Below are 17,154 nucleotides of genomic sequence, written 5' to 3' on the forward strand. Positions count from 1 at the left end.
CCCGATTCCTGGACGCAACACGCGGGGAGTTCAGTTCTCTGGCGGGGGGGCACCCTCTGTCAGGATTCAGGAATATCCCAAACGAGTGGGGGCTGTCGCAGCTCACGGAGCATCCGAGGAGACCACCCAACCGCACAGGAAAGGGTCGGCTCTGGAGGCAAAAAGACGCCTTGCCTTGGAGTGGTTCGACTTGATTCACTGTGGATGTAACTGTAGAGGGCGTGCGAAACGGCTGGACGGGGAGAGAGAGAATGGACTCAGGGGTCGCTGAGAGCTAAGACTCGACAGCGTCTTGGCGATGGCGATGGCGATGGCGTCTCAGGCCGGAGGGAGATTGAATGAGAGAATGTGAAAATGAGGAGAGACTGGCTGGACTTTGATGACGCTGATGGGAATCTTGAGGTCGATAGTGAGTTGGATAGTCAGGGCGCCGCAGATCGTTGACTCGCGGTTTTAGTGAATGACGAGATCGTCCACCGTTGAAGGGCCGGATGAGTGTCATGGCGCTGGCAAAAAAAGCTTGAGGGAGCGGCAAAGAGCTTGGTCGACAATGGAAGGGCAGCAAAGGTGGCGGAGAGGGACGGCCTGCCAGGGAATGCCAAGCAAACAAAGCCACTGGTTTTCCTTCTTCAGGTTCTGAATTTCCCTCCCTCTCCCTACCCACGGATAGAGAGGAGGCTCGGATGACAGTCGCATCGGATGACAGTCTACTCTAGCGAGAATGGCCGTGTGCGCATATAGGACACGGACGACATGCGAGATGTTGTCGTCGCGTGGCCTTTCGGATACGCGGGATGGGTCGATGCAAGAAGAATACGACAGCAGCAGTGTTAGTCGACGACCACCAAGACAAATCCCCTCCCCGTTTTCAAGCTCAAGCTCAAGCTCAAAAGGCATAATAGGCAGGGTCACTGTGTTGTTTATGTACGCCAAGGACCGATCGGTTCGGCCAAGGCAGATCACACGGCGGCAGAGAGACCGGGGACGAGTTGGGCCTCTCAGCTGGCAGCGCTACAGGCAGGCTGCTGGTTGCCGTGGGAGCCCGCTAGCTAGCTGGGCTGCCAGCTCATCGAGTGTGTTTTGGGTCGGCTCATAGTCAAACCCGGGATCGTCACCCCTAAACGCCGGAGAGCCCGGTTGTCGATAGCCTCGGACCCCCTAGTGTGATGGTGAATGATGGTGAGTGAGGGCTGTGAGAGTGATAGCGAGAAGAGGGACGAGATGGAGGGAGATGAGTTGACTGCCGCTGGTGTAAATAATACGTACCGAGCCATCCACTGGAGGAAGACGGGAAAAAAAGGAGCAGGTGCACCTACAACCGAGCCTGGAGAAGGCAGCATCAAGTGGCACCTTTCCGCAATTAACCTTAGACTCCATCCGCACTGTGTCTCTCACCTCAGGCCCCACCTCGTCCCTAAGCGAGGCCAGTCGCTATTAAACGCCAAGACCGCCGGGAATTGGGATGGAACCCTCAATTTCCTACCTCAAGTAAGGGGCAGGACGTATAGTACAGTGAGAAGCTCACTGTCAAACGCACTGTAGAGCCGCCAAGACCCATCAAATTAGCACGACTGCGGAGGGTTGGAGGGCGCCCACAGCGGGTACGGACCTACCTAATGCGCATCCACCAGGCCTTTCCTCTGGGAATGACCGCCGTCCGAGGGGTCCGAACTGCCCTGAGCTGGCCAGGGCATGCTGTCGCTGACTAAAATGATACGTCCCGCAAAACACCTCCCGCCTCTTTCCTACTCTCAATGTGTAGAACCCACACTCTGTATCCCCTCATACGCGGTCACCCCCCCCCCCCCCCCAAGGCCAAGTACAAGGTAGATTCCCTGAAACGTACAAAACTTACAACCGAGGCCTCCTTCTGACACTCGGGCTCCTTCGTTTCGTTTTCAACGGAATTTGCACGCCGTGGTCCATGAGGCCATAGCCATGGCACCCCATCCTCGTCACTTATCCTTGCCTAGCTGACCGAGGAATCTTCCGAGATTGGGCGGATCGAGAACCCTACCGAGGAGGTATGGGAGCCTCATGGCAGGACACTGCCTCGGATCCAGTCAATTCTCCATGGCTTAAGCACTCCAGTGTCTTCCTGCTGTGCTTCGGCATGCCGAAGAAGATCGGTGAACCAGACTGCTTCGCCACCTGTCGGGACGAACGGCCGCTATCCCTTGTGGGATGCCGAGACGTTCAAGCGACACCGATCCGGGCTTAAAATTCGTATCTTGATGCGTATGACGTCGAAACCGAGCATCGTCACTCGAGATGTTACCATTACGTTGTTGGACGGGCTCCAAGTCTGCTCATCAACTCCGTCACGGGTTACGAATCACACCAATACCCACTCACCTTAGCCACCAATGTTTCAGTGCTCTACTCGATATCTTACATATAAATATCCCAGACAGCCCCGGCCGAACCGCATTCCAGGCCCCGCTGCCAGCATGACAACCATATTGACAGCCTATTGACGAGGCAGATCAGCCGCATCGGGGCTTACGTGAGAGACGATATCCCTGATGTGATCTTTCTCAGAAACCACATATGTTCGTTGGCTCTTGTTCGAGCAAGCAGCACGATGCGAAGTGGCTGAACAGCCGATTCTTGCCAAAGGACGGCTGGACCACGGCATGGAGATACCTTCCAATATCGATGAACATGGTGTTTGAGCTTCAGCAGGCGCTGCCTAGAGTCAACATCATCTCGCACAATATCTATAAAGCGACACTCGCTGTCCGGGTGCTCTGGTCGTCTTGTCTTGCCTCTAAGTACGGATGACACTCCTTCAACCACCAAGTCACCTCGGCGAAAATGCTTCCTCTAAACTGCGCCCCCATCCTCGCGGGCCTGGCCGTCTATCAACTCTTGAACCGTTGTTTGCATAAAACAGTCAAGCGTTTCAACCCGGGGTTCTACGCGGAACTGGAACTTGACGGGCACCGCAAGCTGGCCCCCTACTTCGTCTTCCCGCTGGGCATCCTCCTGACTCTGACCACGACGCCGATTTGCCTCGCCGCGTACAGTGAAACGCCCCTTGTGACCGACACCTTCGGCCTCGACCGGCCCTTCTCCACCAACGGCAAGATCTGTCTCAGCTCCCGGGCCGTCCTTTGGGTCTCGGAGATGCCCCTCCTCAGCTACTCGTCGGAATATGTCGCCCACCACATGCTTTCCCTGGGGTCTCTGGCCCTCGTCTTGATCAACAATAGCCCGCGGCGACCCATCTACCTCATCTACACCGGCCTGGTTACGGAACTCTTCTCCGACGCCGTTGCGTTGCTACGCTTCCACGGCCGCGGTCCGACCAACTCGTCACGCTTCCGCAAGACCATGCTGGCAAACGTCTTATCCATGGTCTTCTTGAGAATCATACCTATCGTCGCCTACGCCGCGACCATGCCGACAACAAGGGCATACTACGCAACCGGCATCGCCTTCTACTGTTTTTACCTTGGCCGGCTAACCTTTCTCCAACTGGGGACCCTGGGCTACCACAAGATGAGGGTGGGCAGAACGGCGAATTCAAGCAGACAGTCGGCAAACCCAAAATCACGATCGCGCTTATCGTCGTCGGAAGCGAGTCTTTTTCGACGTCCGATGGCGCTTGTCGTCTGTGTCGCCGTCGTCATCGCGTACATGGGTCTGAGAGAAGTCGAGGACCTTGAAGCGTTGCCCAATGGACCCGCCGTCGCATCAAGTCGGAATAGCACCTGAGAGATCCTGGTCTTCTCACGACGTAATCCTGGCAAAATAACCTTCACTCGTTCGTGGCGGTCGAATCTCGGAAAGACACCACGCGACACTTGGTAATGAAAAAGTTGACATCTTGAAAGGTGCGCATAGACGCTATTACGGGTTGACAGAACAGTATGTCAGAGAAGAAGAAAGAGTTTTTATTTTTAAAACCAGAATCATGCCCATGTACGCCCAGTTCCCTTCATCGCTCTCAGGCGACGGTGGCACCGGTCAAGGTGAAGGAGTAGTCCAGACCCTTGTTGGCCTCGCTGCTAGCCAGCTCGAAGCCGTCGTAGAGGATCGGGGTCTTGGGTGTGTTGGCGACGACCAAGGTGGCCTCCTCGCCGCTGGCGACCTCGGCGGAGCCAGCACCGTTGACGAGCGTGACGTAGCGGACCTCGCTGGCTCCCTTGATGGCGAGCGTCGCCGTGAACTCGCCGTCCGAGGTGATCTTGACGTCGACCTTGCCGGCGCTCGACGTCGTCAGCGGGATGATGTTAGAGCCCATGTAGCGAGGCGCACGGGCGGACTTGACTCTATAGCCGGATGATCCTGACTCGTCGACGTTGGCGAAGTTGACCGTGTCCTTGGCCTGGTTGAAGAGCTCCTGGGCCTGGTCGTGGCCGATGTCGACGTAGGCCATGCGGGCCCAGTAGCGGCCGACGACTTCGGCGGCGGTGGCGTTGCCGGCGAGGACGCGGTCGAGGGTGTGCAGCGGCGTCTCGTTGCTGTTCTCCTCGTACTGGACCATGAGCTGGTGCAGCGTGTCCTTGCCGAGGCCTGCGATGTTGTCCGGGTTGTTGGTGAGGTAGGTGAAGAACGGCCAGGCCTCGTAATAGTTGCCGGAGCCGACGGAGCCGTCGACCAAGACCTGGAACGAGTCGCCGATGACCTTGTTGACGTTGAACTCGGTGCGGCCCTCGGGCGAGGCGTGCTTGGCGCGGGCGTCGGCGCAGAGGGGCGACGTGTTGTACGTGTCGGCGATCCAGTTGGCGACCGTCTCCCACCAGGCGCCGGTGCGCTGCTGGTTCACCCAGGTGCGCTGGTGGTAGTGCAGGGCGTGTCCGTACTCGTGGACAGTGACGCCCGGCGTCGCGAGGTACTGGTGGACGACCTCTAGCCAGCCGGCGCCGGTCTCAGGCTCCGAGTGCATGACGCCGGCGGCGCTGTCGAGGTTGGAGACGGAGTAGATGTTGGTCTTGCAGTAGGGGCCGTCGTCGGAGCCCGCGTTGAAAGAGAGGCCGGACGAGCGCCAGCCGAGCGTGTTGACGAAGCACTCGTACGCGCCCTCGAGCATGGCGAGCGAGTCGGCCGCGTCGTTGCCGCCGCTGTAGACCCGGAAGTGCGCCGAGTCCTTGAAGTCGCTGCCTCCGGGGCCGGCGTTGGTCTGCGGCTCGAACTCGGCCGGCTCGGCGCGCGCGGCGACCTTGACGGGCCTTTCGGCGCCGGCGGCGACGGCTGCCTGAGGAGCCGCATGGGTGCCGGTGGTGAGGGCGAGGAAGAGAGTGAAAAGGAGTTGGTTTGACCTGGCCATCTTGGGCAACCTGGCTTATATGATGACGATTACGGGGAGAAAAGGGAACGTGTGGAAAAGGGCAGAAAGAGGGCGGAAGTGGGAAAGAAGGGAACGAACTACCTGCTTTCTTGCAAAGATCGAAGTCAAGATAACAAAGGAGCTTGATCGGGTAGTTTCCTCCTCGTCAACAAGTCGTGGACCGCCATCTTTTGTACCCAGAGGGCCTGTCATCGTCGCCAAGAACCCCCCCCTAGTCAGGAACCCTTTCTCCCGGTTGCCCAATCTTTCCAACCCTGGAATGCGATTTGCAGAACGATGCGAGTACACAAGGTGAGGTATTCGTGTGTTCTGTTTCCCCTGGCCGTGCGATGCAAGTAACTGGGCAGGGGGGGTATGGCGTAGAGGAAGAGGATGTGCATGCTAGCTAGCCCTGCTCCTATGGACTTGGCCTCGATCACGGGGTTGCACCCAGTGTCTCCGAGAAAGTGATGCCAATTTGTTGTGAAACGGCGGGTTGTAATACTTCCAATCAGGACTCGTCCGTGTTGCCCCTAGGGTCACCTTGTTCGTTCTATTCCCTGCATCGATCATCTCGAGACGACCGAGACCGATGTCGATCCGCGGAGCGTAACCCAACACACACCCAGGGAGCAAGAGTTGAGGGGATATCGTGATTGATGGGAACCGCGTTAAAGGGGGTGGCATGAACTGCAGTTGATGGCGACTACTGAGTTTCGAGAGGCCTGGGAACCGAGCCTGAACACACTTCACACCACAAGAAAGCCCAGCTCCCAACACCATCCACTATTGAAATTTTCCGTCCGACCCAACAATCCCGTAGCTCGAAATGACGATTGTCTCAACCCCTTCCCCAAGTACCGATGCCCCATGGCATCTGGGGCCCAAGCATGGATTCATGTCATCCAGCTCTTTGCGCCGCGTCGGCTCGCTAAGCGCGTGTTAGTCAAAAGGCCCAGCAACGGCTCCAGTATTCTCTAACCCGGTCCCCTGCACCCATCCATGATGATTGGCGGCAATATATCCGCGATTGATTTAAGGTGATTTTAAAGTCTCGGAAACTTCTCCTGAGCTAACTTTAGTTGGTGCAGTCAAGCGTCTGTTTTTTCCCCTCTGGGGTCCTCGGCACGTTGCGTGTTGCTGTGTGTCATGACGCAACCAAAACCCAGTCAACCTCGGCACTGGCTGGACGCTATGAATGTCGACGCCGCCTGAGAAAACAATAATGTCCTCATCTCTTGGTACTGGAATTTGACAGCGTCTCAAACACAGCAGCCAACGCCGGCTACTCATGTCAAGTGACGGGGTGTTGGAGCTTGTGGGATCAGCAGCCACCATTATCGAGTCATGGCACATGACTGAGTAGCGCATCTGTCTATCTAGGCCGCAGTTTGGATGCTGCGGAGGCCTGGGAGATTACCGTAGAAGATGAATCCTTCCCATGACTCGGCTGTGGATGTCGTTGAATGGAGAAATAAGTTGATAAGGAAACAGCAGGAAGTGGGCACCACAGCTAACGAGGCAGGGGAAATATCACTGCAGAAGATCCGGATTGATATCTTCGGCTGGAATGACACATACTTGACAGACTGACAGTTTATATTTCCGCCATTCGACGATCCGAATTCTGCGACCCTTTCCAGAAGAACACCTCCCCATCCCAGAGGTGGAATTTCCGCCGCGAACAGGATCGTCTCTAGTTTAGAACAGTGCCGCTTGGGTCTCTTATCAGATGACAGAAAAGAAATTCAGACAAGCGATGAAGCGGTGTCAGACAGTGTTCGGGCGAGAGCTAGAGTATCTCTGGTTCACGTAGGGGAGGAACAGTGTTGTCATCATCAAGTAGAAGAAGCAGACACAATGCATGTTGTGGCGTTGTAGGAAGATCAAGAAGGGGAAGCCGCAAGGCATGAGTTAAGCTGTTTGCCGAAGTTAGCCACCCTCTCCTATGCCCAGCTTTTTAGACACACATTTTCCCGCCAAGTTGTGTTTTACTGTTAGATCACGATTGTCTTTTTATTCAATCAACCTTCCGACTTTGTCACTCTTGTATTTGGTACGAAACGACTGTTGACTTGCTGCGGCCCAACTCACATCAGAGTGCTATCGACCTTGGTCAACTGCTTCAACACCAGAATGAGTATCGGAAGGTACAAGAGAGGGGTTTTAAACATCTTGAAATCAATCCAACAAGTTGTGACGAGCCTGATTACTGGAGAATAATATGGATTGTGGTCGTGTTTTAAGGCTTCGTCTTTCTATACCCGGGTGGCCTGCTCTTCTTATCCAGAAATACTTGTGGCTAGAAATCCCTGGCAAACAGGCGTTTAGACATTGGCAGACAGCCATGAAAAGATATTTCGCAGAATGAATGATCAAACAGTAGTCTGGCAATCCAACCAAACTTGGAAGAGTGCTCATCGTGCAGACGCGCAGTCGAGCTTGCATGCATTTCAGCCGGCCGATGAGAGTTATTGTATATAAGAAGACATCCAATCCCATGTGCTTAGAGACTCTGATCAGGGGCAGACCATGATACATTGACGCCAGGGTTGCCCTCGCAGCGAATGACTATGTCTCACTGGGGAAGCGGACTCTCAGAAATCCTTTCGGCTGCAATCCTCGTCTCGGGAATGGCGACCTCGACTTTCACGCAGTCTGTTTTCACAGACCCGACCTGCAACGTCCAGCTACTGGGAAACGAGAGTGTCTTGACTCCGAGACACGATAGGTGCTATTGGGAAACAGCCAACTCGAATGCTTTGGATAGGCATCCGTTATGAACCCAACAGTAAGATGTAAAAGAACTCACCTACACTTCTAGAGCAAGAAAACCGTCATAAAATGACGTTTGAATCTATACGTAAGTGATATGCTTAGGGCTGACGGAGATTCAGTGTATCAGGGCACCGACTTCACGCTCCCCAGCGGTCTGACTCTTGGTCTTATGGAGATACAAGTCTAAACATCTTCACGGGTACCAGCTTATCCTACGACACCGGTGTCATGACGGCCAAGATCTTCAGTTTCTTCGTACGGGCAAAAGTACACGCCGCCGATATGCTGACTTGAGTAATGTCACCACAAGCGGATGAGAATGGCAAAGTAGCACTGTCGCCTAGAAATGCGACAACTTTCGCAAAAGATTGCCGGCGCCCACACAACGTGCAGCACGAGCCCCCTTTTAGTTCCGATCATATGGCTCAGCTAATAAACGCCAAAGCGGCCGTCATGCTTCGGTGTATCCTCGATCCAGACCTTGCTGACCGTGTCCATCTCGAATGTTCGACCTCCGCAATGTCTCAAACCAGACCGTCTTCGTTGCTAACTTTTTGGTTTCCGGCTGGCCTAGGGCTCTTGACATATGCCCAGTGGGAAATAGTGATCGCGAAAACTTTCGCCTATGTAGTGTCGTCAGCCTTTGGTAAAAAGCTTAACCACAATATAACGGTGTTGGTGAAGTCTGGCGACCGACTTGTTGATCCATGATGCAGCGTTGTCCTACGGCGCCTACGGCATACTATCGACGCCGGGCATGGTGGGTATCACCCGTACGTACTGAATTACATGGCAGACGGGGACGAAGCGGGCTTCAGTGCTCTCGTCACAACCTCCGGGGCTTTCGGGTGCGTGGCCGCCGCGGCCGCATTCCACGCCATGGCACAACCGCTGTGCCAGCCTTCATTGCCCTTTTTCACATTGCCGATAGGGGAGACGGCGCGGTTCTTCCGGGGCCGGCAGGATGGTCATAAATGACATTTCAAAAGAAAAGGACCAAGCAAACGTCTCCTTGATTTCAAAGCAGAATAAACTCCTTTCCCCCCGTTCATAATGACGACCCCGCCTCCCAAAAGTGGTTAAAGCCACTAACAGCACATCTTGTCCGCTATCCAGCCAGCCAGCCAGCCAGCCAGCCAACCTGCCTGCCTCATCTCAATCCCTCTTGACATTCCGAAACTTGCCGAGTCACCTACTGTTAATGTTGACGGCGGAATTCTCGCAGTCGTCGCCGCCCCGGATGACGACGTTCCAGCCGTCCTTGTGGAAAGCCTGCCCGCTGACGGTCTTGCCGTCACCCTGTTTCGCGTCCAGCTTGTCCAGGCACTTGTCCAACACGCGCTGGGCGCCGTCGGCGATGTCGGCGAAGGATTCCAGCTCCTTGGAGCTCTTGGCCTGTGTTACGTTTCGTCGCGTCAGCATCGAGTGTCCGGGACTTACATACAGAGACAAAAGAGGATCCTGAGAGAAAGAAAGAGATGGATAGAGACAGAGAGAGAGAGAGGGAGGGAGAGAGAGAGAGAGCACTCACGTCATTGCACCACCAGATGCCCGTATCGTGCCGACAGCTCACCCGCCCGCAATTCGCCGGTCCGGCACCGTTCTGCGGGCGCCCGCCCACCGTCCTCAGGTAGTCGATGCCCACGTGCACCGCCGATCGGTTCCCCTCGCCGAAGTTGTGGCACAGAGTGGGCTTCTCGTCGGTGAAGACGGCGCGCCGCTCGATGGCGGGCGTCGCGATCTTGCCGAAGTCGTCGTCAATGTCAAAGGTGGCGCCCAGGCCGCGCATCTGCGCGGCGACCTCCTCGACGGTGCCGCGGAGCGAGAGCGTCTTGCCGCTGCCGTCGGGGGACGGCACCACCCAGCGCGGGATGAAGATGCCGTGGCCCTGGATCGGGGAGCCGGGGCTCGGGCTGTCCTTAACAAAGGCCCAGGCCTGGACGTGTTCACGCCGTGTTAGCCCGAGGTACCGATGCTGCAATTCTGTTGACTGTAGCATGTGAGGTGGAGAAGACCTACCAAAGTGACCATGAAGGCCAGCGGGAACGTTGTGGAGATGGAAACGAACATGGTATGATTTGCGTCAAGCGCCCGAACGACTTGGTTCAAGAAAAATCAGCGATGATACTGAGAAAGCGCTGTCTTCAAAGCTGCAGCGGCAATCATGTTAGTTTATACTCCTATTAGAGAGAGGCCGGGGGGCAGAGTCGTGGTCGGTAGCTGGCAGTTGCTCGTTATGCTGCTTTTTGAGTTTGGGAACAACCGTATCATCAGACGAAAGCTTGCTGCAGCTTTTCATGCGGCCTGTGAAGCTTGCTTGATCTTTCCCTCACCAACGTGGAAAGTTCATGTAGACACCGCTCGCTGGTCGGGGTGACGGGCTCAGGGGGGGAGGGGGGCGGTAAGAAGAAGAAAGTTGGCAAAGCCATAGCGCTTTGGGCCTGTTCTTTGACCGCCTGTCCCTCGCCCTCTTACTCGTTCCGGTACTACCAAAGATCGATATTCAATGTTATGATTGGATAATAATACTGCCAGCGATCTCAGGAATATGGATGTGATGAACGGGGTGAGGCGACTGGATGGTTTTCACATTGGGTGGTTTCCTCGAGGGGAAAACTCAGTGAAAACATCGACCAGTACTTTTCACACTCGCGCAACATGCCAATACAGCATGCGCATGGAAAGAAAGCTCTCCTGGGGGAGGGGAGTCGGTGGGAGGGGAAGCTAGAAGCACCAGAAAACCTGGGATTGCCGGTTAGAATTCGACGTTGTGTTTCATGTTCCCCTTGGCGGCCATGGGATATGCTTTGGCACGACGTCCACATCCATGCGTCTCTCTCTCAACTGTAAATGTCGAAATAAAGTTGATGGTCCCGGGGATCCCGGGGATCCCGGGTGGTCCCCGCCCGGAAGGCCCGCGCCCGCCGGGGACGACGAGCATTGACGTGACTGTGGGTCCGGGAGGAAAAAAAAGTGGTAGGTAGTGTTCTATACGTGCTGCAGCCGGCGTGATTCAAATGTGTGAGAGGGCTACGGGATGGCTAAGACATACTATGGTCAAGCCGAAAGACGGCACCAGTAAAAACAAAAGAAATTGGGGGTATCGGAATCATTTCATAACGTAGAATCATCATCAACCTCAGCCGTCGGGGGAGCTCCATCAGAGATCACCCACAACGCCCTCGCAGGCCTCATCCACCGTCGCCAACGCGCCCAACGTCGTGCCGTACCCGACACGCTTCCCTTTCCTCCGCGCCACCACCGTCCGCCGCCGCCTCTCTTGCTTGTCTGCGCTGTACCACTGAAAGACGGCGCACCAGAAGCCGATGAAGAACAGGAACCTATGGTTCGTCAGTATCGTTTTCACTGCCCAGTCTCGGATGATACGAAGATGGGGAGATAGGGAAAAAAAGAAGAACAGAGGAAGAAGAGATGGGACATAATGACTCACCACATCTTCACTGCGAGTCCCACCACGACCCTCAACCCCTTTTCCTCATCACCTCGCTCACCGTTTGGCTTCCCCCTCCTCCGCCTCCGCCTCCTGCCCTCGCCGACGCCAACACACACGACGACGGTGCAGAAGGTCGCCAACACCAAGCCGGCGGCCTGGAACGCCAGGTCCCCCAACCGCCCCGAACAGCCGACGCCGCGGAGCAGGGCGGCGGAGAGGGCGACGCTGAAGAGGATCACGAGCGCCGGGGACGCGTAGTCGCAGAGCCTGCATCTGCCAGTCAGCATATTGCGAAATGGTCCTTGGTGGTCCTTTGACGCAACATATGTCATGGACCCGCAACACATGTGCCATGTCAGACTCACCAATTCCAGACGACGTAGTCACCGCCGTCGTACACCATGTAGATGATCCACCCCTCGACAGCACCGATGAGAAAACACTCCAGGCACAGCAGAACCCACCACGCGACGCTCTCCAGCCCGCCCGTCCTCAGCCCGCCCTCCTCCACCCCGCTGCAATGCCCCGCCGCGACGTCGTCTCGACCACGACCACCACTTCCCCTCCTCGAGGAGGACCTCGCGCTGTTCTGATACAGCAACCTCTTGCCTTCCCAGTGGCCGCCACCGCCGGCTTCGACATCGCAGTCCTCGACTGTGATCAGGGGTAGGTACGCCGCCGACGACGGGCTCCACGGCGCCTTCTCGTCCTTCGGCAGCGGGCTGCCCGCGCGTGCGACGACGGCCAACAGGGCGAGGCGGGATGCGGCTTCCATCGGCTCTGAATTGGACCTCGGCTTCGGCGCGAGGGATTTGTATGTGTGTATGTGTATGATTGCGTGTGTGCTCAGTACGATAGGGGTGTTATGGCGGACGCAGGTCAATCGAGACGTGCAGCTCGGCGGCGACGTCGATGCGATGAGCTCGCTGTGTAGACATGAATATCCGATGCAAGGCTCCTCGGGTACGCAGGACGGAGGGGGGGGGGGATGGAAAGATAAATATGAAAGAGGGAAGCAAGGGGGGAAGGGAGAAAGTAGGAGAGACGTAGAGAAAAGGGGACAGAAAAGAAAGACAGAGAGACATCAGAAGGAAAAACGGAACAAGACCAGTAAAAAGACGAGAAAAGCAATCACAAACAAAACAAAATCAACCAAAAAAAAAAAAGTACACGCTGCAGAGATGTCTCTCTCACTGGACCCCTGGGATTGAAATACACGTGTAATACATCACATCAGGCACCACCGACATTGGGCCGTGTCACGACTCACCGTGGACTGACTAACACGGTACATGATAGAGGGATGAGAGAAACTCCCGACGGGCGACGGACCAGCTGACCCCGTCACCATTCCGTCGCGCCTGAGCCCATCATGTCCCGATCCATCTCACATCATTCCGTCCGTCCGTCCACTCAGGAGTCCGTCCACTCATCCATCAGCCCCTCCTCTCGGCTCTCAGCTCTCACACTCTCCTTACTCCTCACTCTAACTCTCGCTCTTACTCTTACTCCTCACCATCTCCTCACCCACTCTCCTCACCCTTTCTCCCCCTCGCTCCCCCATCTCTCTCTCAGCAGGCCCGGCACCCCGGACTCGAGACCCCGTGGGCTCCCCACCTCCTCATCCGCCTTCCCGTCATCCCCAGTGTCCCCAACGCCGAGCTCGTCCGCGCACCACTCATGCCGTACGCACTTGGTCACGCCCGTTTTTGGGTCACAAACAGGGCCTGCACTCCCGCTCTCCCTCCCTCTCATTCATGGACGAAAAAAGAACAAAAATGTGACAGAAAATGGCAGCAGGCCACCGTGTATTGTACACGTACACGCGCGCTCGGATTTCTCAATCATTTTCCAGCCGCCCTTCCATGACTGGACTAGATCCTCCACCCCCCATCCCTCCCCCTAAATCATACAAGGCACACATTGTGCAACACTCTACAGCCAACAACGCCGTCCATGCCCAACCGTGCCGTCCCAAAGGATTTGATTACTTGATCAATGGGGCGCGCCCGTCGTCGTAAACGGGCAACCCGGAGAAAGAGAGAACGAAAACCAACTGGAATGAGCACCGCCGCCTCGGTCATTCGAGGTTCATCCTCGCCTCGTCGCCTATCCCCCACTGCCCACCGTCCTTGCCTTGCAACGCGAGGTTAAGCTTCAGCCCCAGCGCCGATGCCTCCTCCTCGCTTTTGGCTTCGCTCGCCCTGCGGCTGCGGTCCTGTTCCTTGTCCGCCTTGCCCGCGACGCTCTTATCCGTGACCTTCCTTCTCAGTGACGGCGCCTTGAAGAACGACCGCCCGCCCGAGCTAGTGGACAGCGTCGATGCCGCGTCATCTTTTTCCCTCTCGAGGTCCTTGTCCGACAGCGTCAGGTCTTGCGCCGAGTGCATGGGGGACACCATCTTTTCTTCGAGCGTGCTATACCTCTGTGTCGTCAGCGCAGGTCCCGGCGGGCTCATCGTCGGGGATCCGGGTTGCCGAGGGTTCGGCGGTGCTTGTGACGCATCCAGTTCGTGTGCCACGTCGTCTTCCGAGACCTCCACCAACTCGGCGTCGCGGTACCACTTCCTGCGCCGTGTCCATCGCCCCCATCCATCGGCGCCGCGGCGGCCATTTTGCCACTGATTGCATATTAATATCATTCTTGTCCAAGTCGCCCCCAGTCTCATGACGGATCATCTAGGCTGGGTTGGCTTACCTTGTTGTCGTAGTAGATCCAACCGTTCCTCCCGGCCTCTCCGTCGTAGTCGACCGGCTCCGTCCCGTCGTCGGGCACCCCGTCGACCCTCCACTTGCTGCCGTCGACCCATCGCCAGCGCATGTTACTACCGTCTTCCACCTCGGGGAGCTCGAATGTGTCGCGCGACGGCACGGGGTTGTTATGCTCGTCCGTCCAGGCCGACCGCTCATAGGCAAACATGCTCTGCGTCCAGCCGAGCCCCACCCAGCGGCGCTGGTTCTCGTATATGATGAAGGTGAACTTGACCCCGGCGTCCCTGCTTGTGGCGTTGTTGCCGTGCTTGTGCGATTGTTTCCGGAGGGCTTTGGTGAGCTCGGATGCAGCGGGCCGCTTGGCCTGGACCTTGCCGTCTTCTGCTTCGACCGTCATCTCTACGGGGACGGTCTTGACCGGCTTCTCAAAGGTGAGTCCGGTGACCAGAGCCGCCGTCCTGCGGACCGTTGCGCTGCGCCACAGAAGCGTCCGGGCGACGCGCATGACCCTGGCATGCCATGTCAGCACCAGAGTGCCGAATAGTAGAGCCACCCTCCGCGTTGTGATGATGCGGAACGGCGGCAGCGTCAGAGCGGCCCAGAACGGGGTGCAGAACAATATTCGCACAAAAAGTGTCGTCAAGGCCGGCCGTGTCGTGGCCGACGTGGGTGTCCGCTGGGTGCTCAGGAAGTCGGTCAGCTCGAGGAGGGGCTCAAGCAGGACGTTACACCGCCCGGTAAACTCCTTGAGTGTCTCGACAATCTCGTCAAGCGTTTTCTGGTGTCTCGTGTTCGTCGCCTCCGACTCGCCTCTATGGTGTCCCTTGGCCGCGGTCGCATTCGCATTGGTCTTGGGCGCGCCCTTCTGGCCCTTGGCCGCAGCCGCGCCTGCCGTGTTCTGCGCCGCGGCAGCGTCTTTGGAAGCTGGCTCAGTCCATCCGCTGCTGCTTAACGGACTGAAACGGCGGCCGTACATGCCGAGAATCAACGTCAGAACGAGGACGATAGGCCCGGCGACGCGCACTACGGTGTCGCCGTAAAGGACTATGGCCCAGAAAGAAGCAAGCAGCAGGAAGCTCTCCCACGGATCGTCGGATGTCCATGTCAACAGTCCCGCGAGCTTGTTGAGGGGCAGCAGGAAGGGGTGCGAGTATGCTAGTGCGCGGGTGATTTGCGGCGGGGTGGCCAAGAGGAGGGGTGATTTCTGATGTACGATTATGGTGGATTGGCGGGAGGAGCGGCTCGGGGTCGTTGCAGCGAGGGTGACGGGAGAGAAGGTCGCATAGGTCGGGGGCGCACCAGAGGGAGTGCCGTCGAGTCCGGGAGTTTGGGAGGGATCGCTGACGGAATCGGCGTCGGCGCCGCGGTGGGCTTTCGGGGTCGACATATGGACTAGCCAGGGCGTTTCCTGCGTTCCCGGCGACGGAAGTATTAGTCTCGGGAATTTCTGGACGGATGTGGCTTGTCGACGAGCGGCAGGTGCAGCCGTCAGTGGAGCCGATGAGTAGATGTAGTGTGCAAAGAGAATGCCATCTGGTGGGAATGCGGTTGTGTGGATGAAGAAGAGCAGATACGAAGCAGAAGCAGAAGTGCAGGGAGAGACGGCTATGACGTGGTGGCTGGGGCGTTGAAGGACGCCAAAGCGCAATGCAGAGCAAGCAGCAGCCTATGTTTTTGGGGGCTGGTGTGTGGTCTGTCTGCTGCTGTTTGGAGGAGGCTGCAGCTGTCCCGAGCTCAGCTCAACTCAGCTCTGGACCGCTGGTCTGGCAGGCCACCAGGCACAACACGTGTCGGCCGTGGCGGAACGGTGCGGAGCTGCGGCGAGATGAGGTTCCAGACGCATGTTCACCATGCTCCACGATGACGACGGAGGAGGGGGAAAGTTCCGAGTAGAGTCGAGGGGAATGGGCAAGGAAAACAAGGATATGGGTAGAGGAGGGGGATGATAAGGATGGCCGTGGGGAGGGGGGACTCACAAAGGCAGCCATCAATGTCCGGGGTCTTCCGCTGCGTCCGGTCCGCAGATCTTCGGTGCCGTGATGTGATGGCTGAGCGCGTCGTTGCACGTCTAGGTATGGCAGACTCCTCACACCGACGAGAGATGTAATGGGACAATGAGGGTCTGATAGGGGGGTAAAGGGTGGAGGAAGAAGACGAGGAGGAGAAGGAACAGTGCCAGCTACCTATGCAGGCAAGGAGGGTAAAGAAATGTAGAGGGAGGAAAGCGGCGAGAGCTTCTCAACGACTGCATGCGCACCAGTGCAGGGCGAATTGGAGTCGGTGGATCGCAACGCAACGGCATCGGTTTCGGTCCAGTCGTTGGAAAAAGTCAATGTCTCGCTGCTGCTGCTATCGTCGTCGTCGCCGTCGCTGTCGTCCGCCTTTATCGCGCTCTAGAGTGTCCGTCTCGGCATTTGGTCCGGCTGTCTTGAGGACGCTTCTGGCCCTTGTCTGGCCGAGGTTCTTGGGATGGTGGCTCCGGGGGCTCGGCAGGAAGTCCGGTCTCTGGAGGGAGCAAAAGAGAAAAGGCGGGTATGCGTATGTATGGTGAATGCAGCAGACAAAAGCGCGGGACTTGGTGTGCAAAAGAGAAAAGAGAGAAAGAGGAGAGAGGAACGAGGCTTGGGGAAAGCTATGATGAACGCGACGGCGTCGGATGCATGGCATGAGCGAGCGGGACAGACTGGGGAAGCCGCGCCTGCCTGTATTGCCAAATTGCCCACGTGAGAACGTTTGCTCCTTAGGTACCTATCTAGCTACCCAGGTAAGATATCTCTAGGTACCTACCTAGGTAGGTAGGTTGCCTAGGCTTATGGCGGCTTCAGCACGTCTGGGCCGTAAACACCCCGCCTAGCCGCGACACACCCTCTCTCCCCCACCTCATTCGTGTGCCATTACTCTCTCCTCGCTCCTCATCCCACTTTAACCCCGGCGAT

General features: G+C 57.0%; 6 protein-coding genes across 6 annotated transcripts; 1 reads left to right on the plus strand and 5 right to left on the minus strand.

The window, feature by feature from the left end:
* Nucleotides 1-2,817: 2,817 nt before the first annotated feature.
* On the plus strand, nt 2,818-3,720 carry CH63R_06889 (uncharacterized protein; the record flags this gene model as incomplete). The annotated part of the gene is made up of 1 exon (XM_018301864.1): nt 2,818-3,720. One exon carries the CDS (start codon nt 2,818-2,820, stop codon nt 3,718-3,720), a length of 903 nt encoding a protein of 300 aa, XP_018159714.1.
* A 232-nt stretch (nt 3,721-3,952) lies between these two features.
* CH63R_06890 (Dockerin type 1) lies at nt 3,953-5,275 on the minus strand (the record flags this gene model as incomplete). The annotated part of the gene is made up of 1 exon (XM_018301865.1): nt 3,953-5,275. One exon carries the CDS (start codon nt 5,273-5,275, stop codon nt 3,953-3,955), a length of 1,323 nt encoding a protein of 440 aa, XP_018159715.1.
* A 3,229-nt stretch (nt 5,276-8,504) lies between these two features.
* On the minus strand, nt 8,505-8,934 carry CH63R_06891 (uncharacterized protein; the record flags this gene model as incomplete). The annotated part of the gene is made up of 2 exons (XM_018301866.1): nt 8,505-8,676; nt 8,843-8,934. 2 exons carry the CDS (start codon nt 8,932-8,934, stop codon nt 8,505-8,507), a joined length of 264 nt encoding a protein of 87 aa, XP_018159716.1.
* Nucleotides 8,935-9,241: 307 nt separating this feature from the next.
* On the minus strand, nt 9,242-10,123 carry CH63R_06892 (Secreted protein; the record flags this gene model as incomplete). Its single annotated transcript, XM_018301867.1, has 3 exons — nt 9,242-9,448; nt 9,585-9,989; nt 10,073-10,123. The coding sequence occupies 3 exons, from the start codon at nt 10,121-10,123 to the stop codon at nt 9,242-9,244; spliced, it is 663 nt and encodes a 220-aa protein (XP_018159717.1).
* A 1,090-nt stretch (nt 10,124-11,213) lies between these two features.
* Nucleotides 11,214-12,282, minus strand: CH63R_06893 (uncharacterized protein; the record flags this gene model as incomplete). The annotated part of the gene is made up of 3 exons (XM_018301868.1): nt 11,214-11,394; nt 11,505-11,774; nt 11,873-12,282. The coding sequence occupies 3 exons, from the start codon at nt 12,280-12,282 to the stop codon at nt 11,214-11,216; spliced, it is 861 nt and encodes a 286-aa protein (XP_018159718.1).
* A 1,305-nt stretch (nt 12,283-13,587) lies between these two features.
* On the minus strand, nt 13,588-16,206 carry CH63R_06894 (integral peroxisomal membrane peroxin; the record flags this gene model as incomplete). The annotated part of the gene is made up of 3 exons (XM_018301869.1): nt 13,588-14,127; nt 14,205-15,626; nt 16,195-16,206. 3 exons carry the CDS (start codon nt 16,204-16,206, stop codon nt 13,588-13,590), a joined length of 1,974 nt encoding a protein of 657 aa, XP_018159719.1.
* Nucleotides 16,207-17,154: the final 948 nt, after the last annotated feature.

This window comes from Colletotrichum higginsianum, chromosome 4 (genome assembly GCF_001672515.1).
Source record: "Colletotrichum higginsianum IMI 349063 chromosome 4, whole genome shotgun sequence".
Taxonomy (NCBI): domain Eukaryota; kingdom Fungi; phylum Ascomycota; class Sordariomycetes; order Glomerellales; family Glomerellaceae; genus Colletotrichum; species Colletotrichum higginsianum.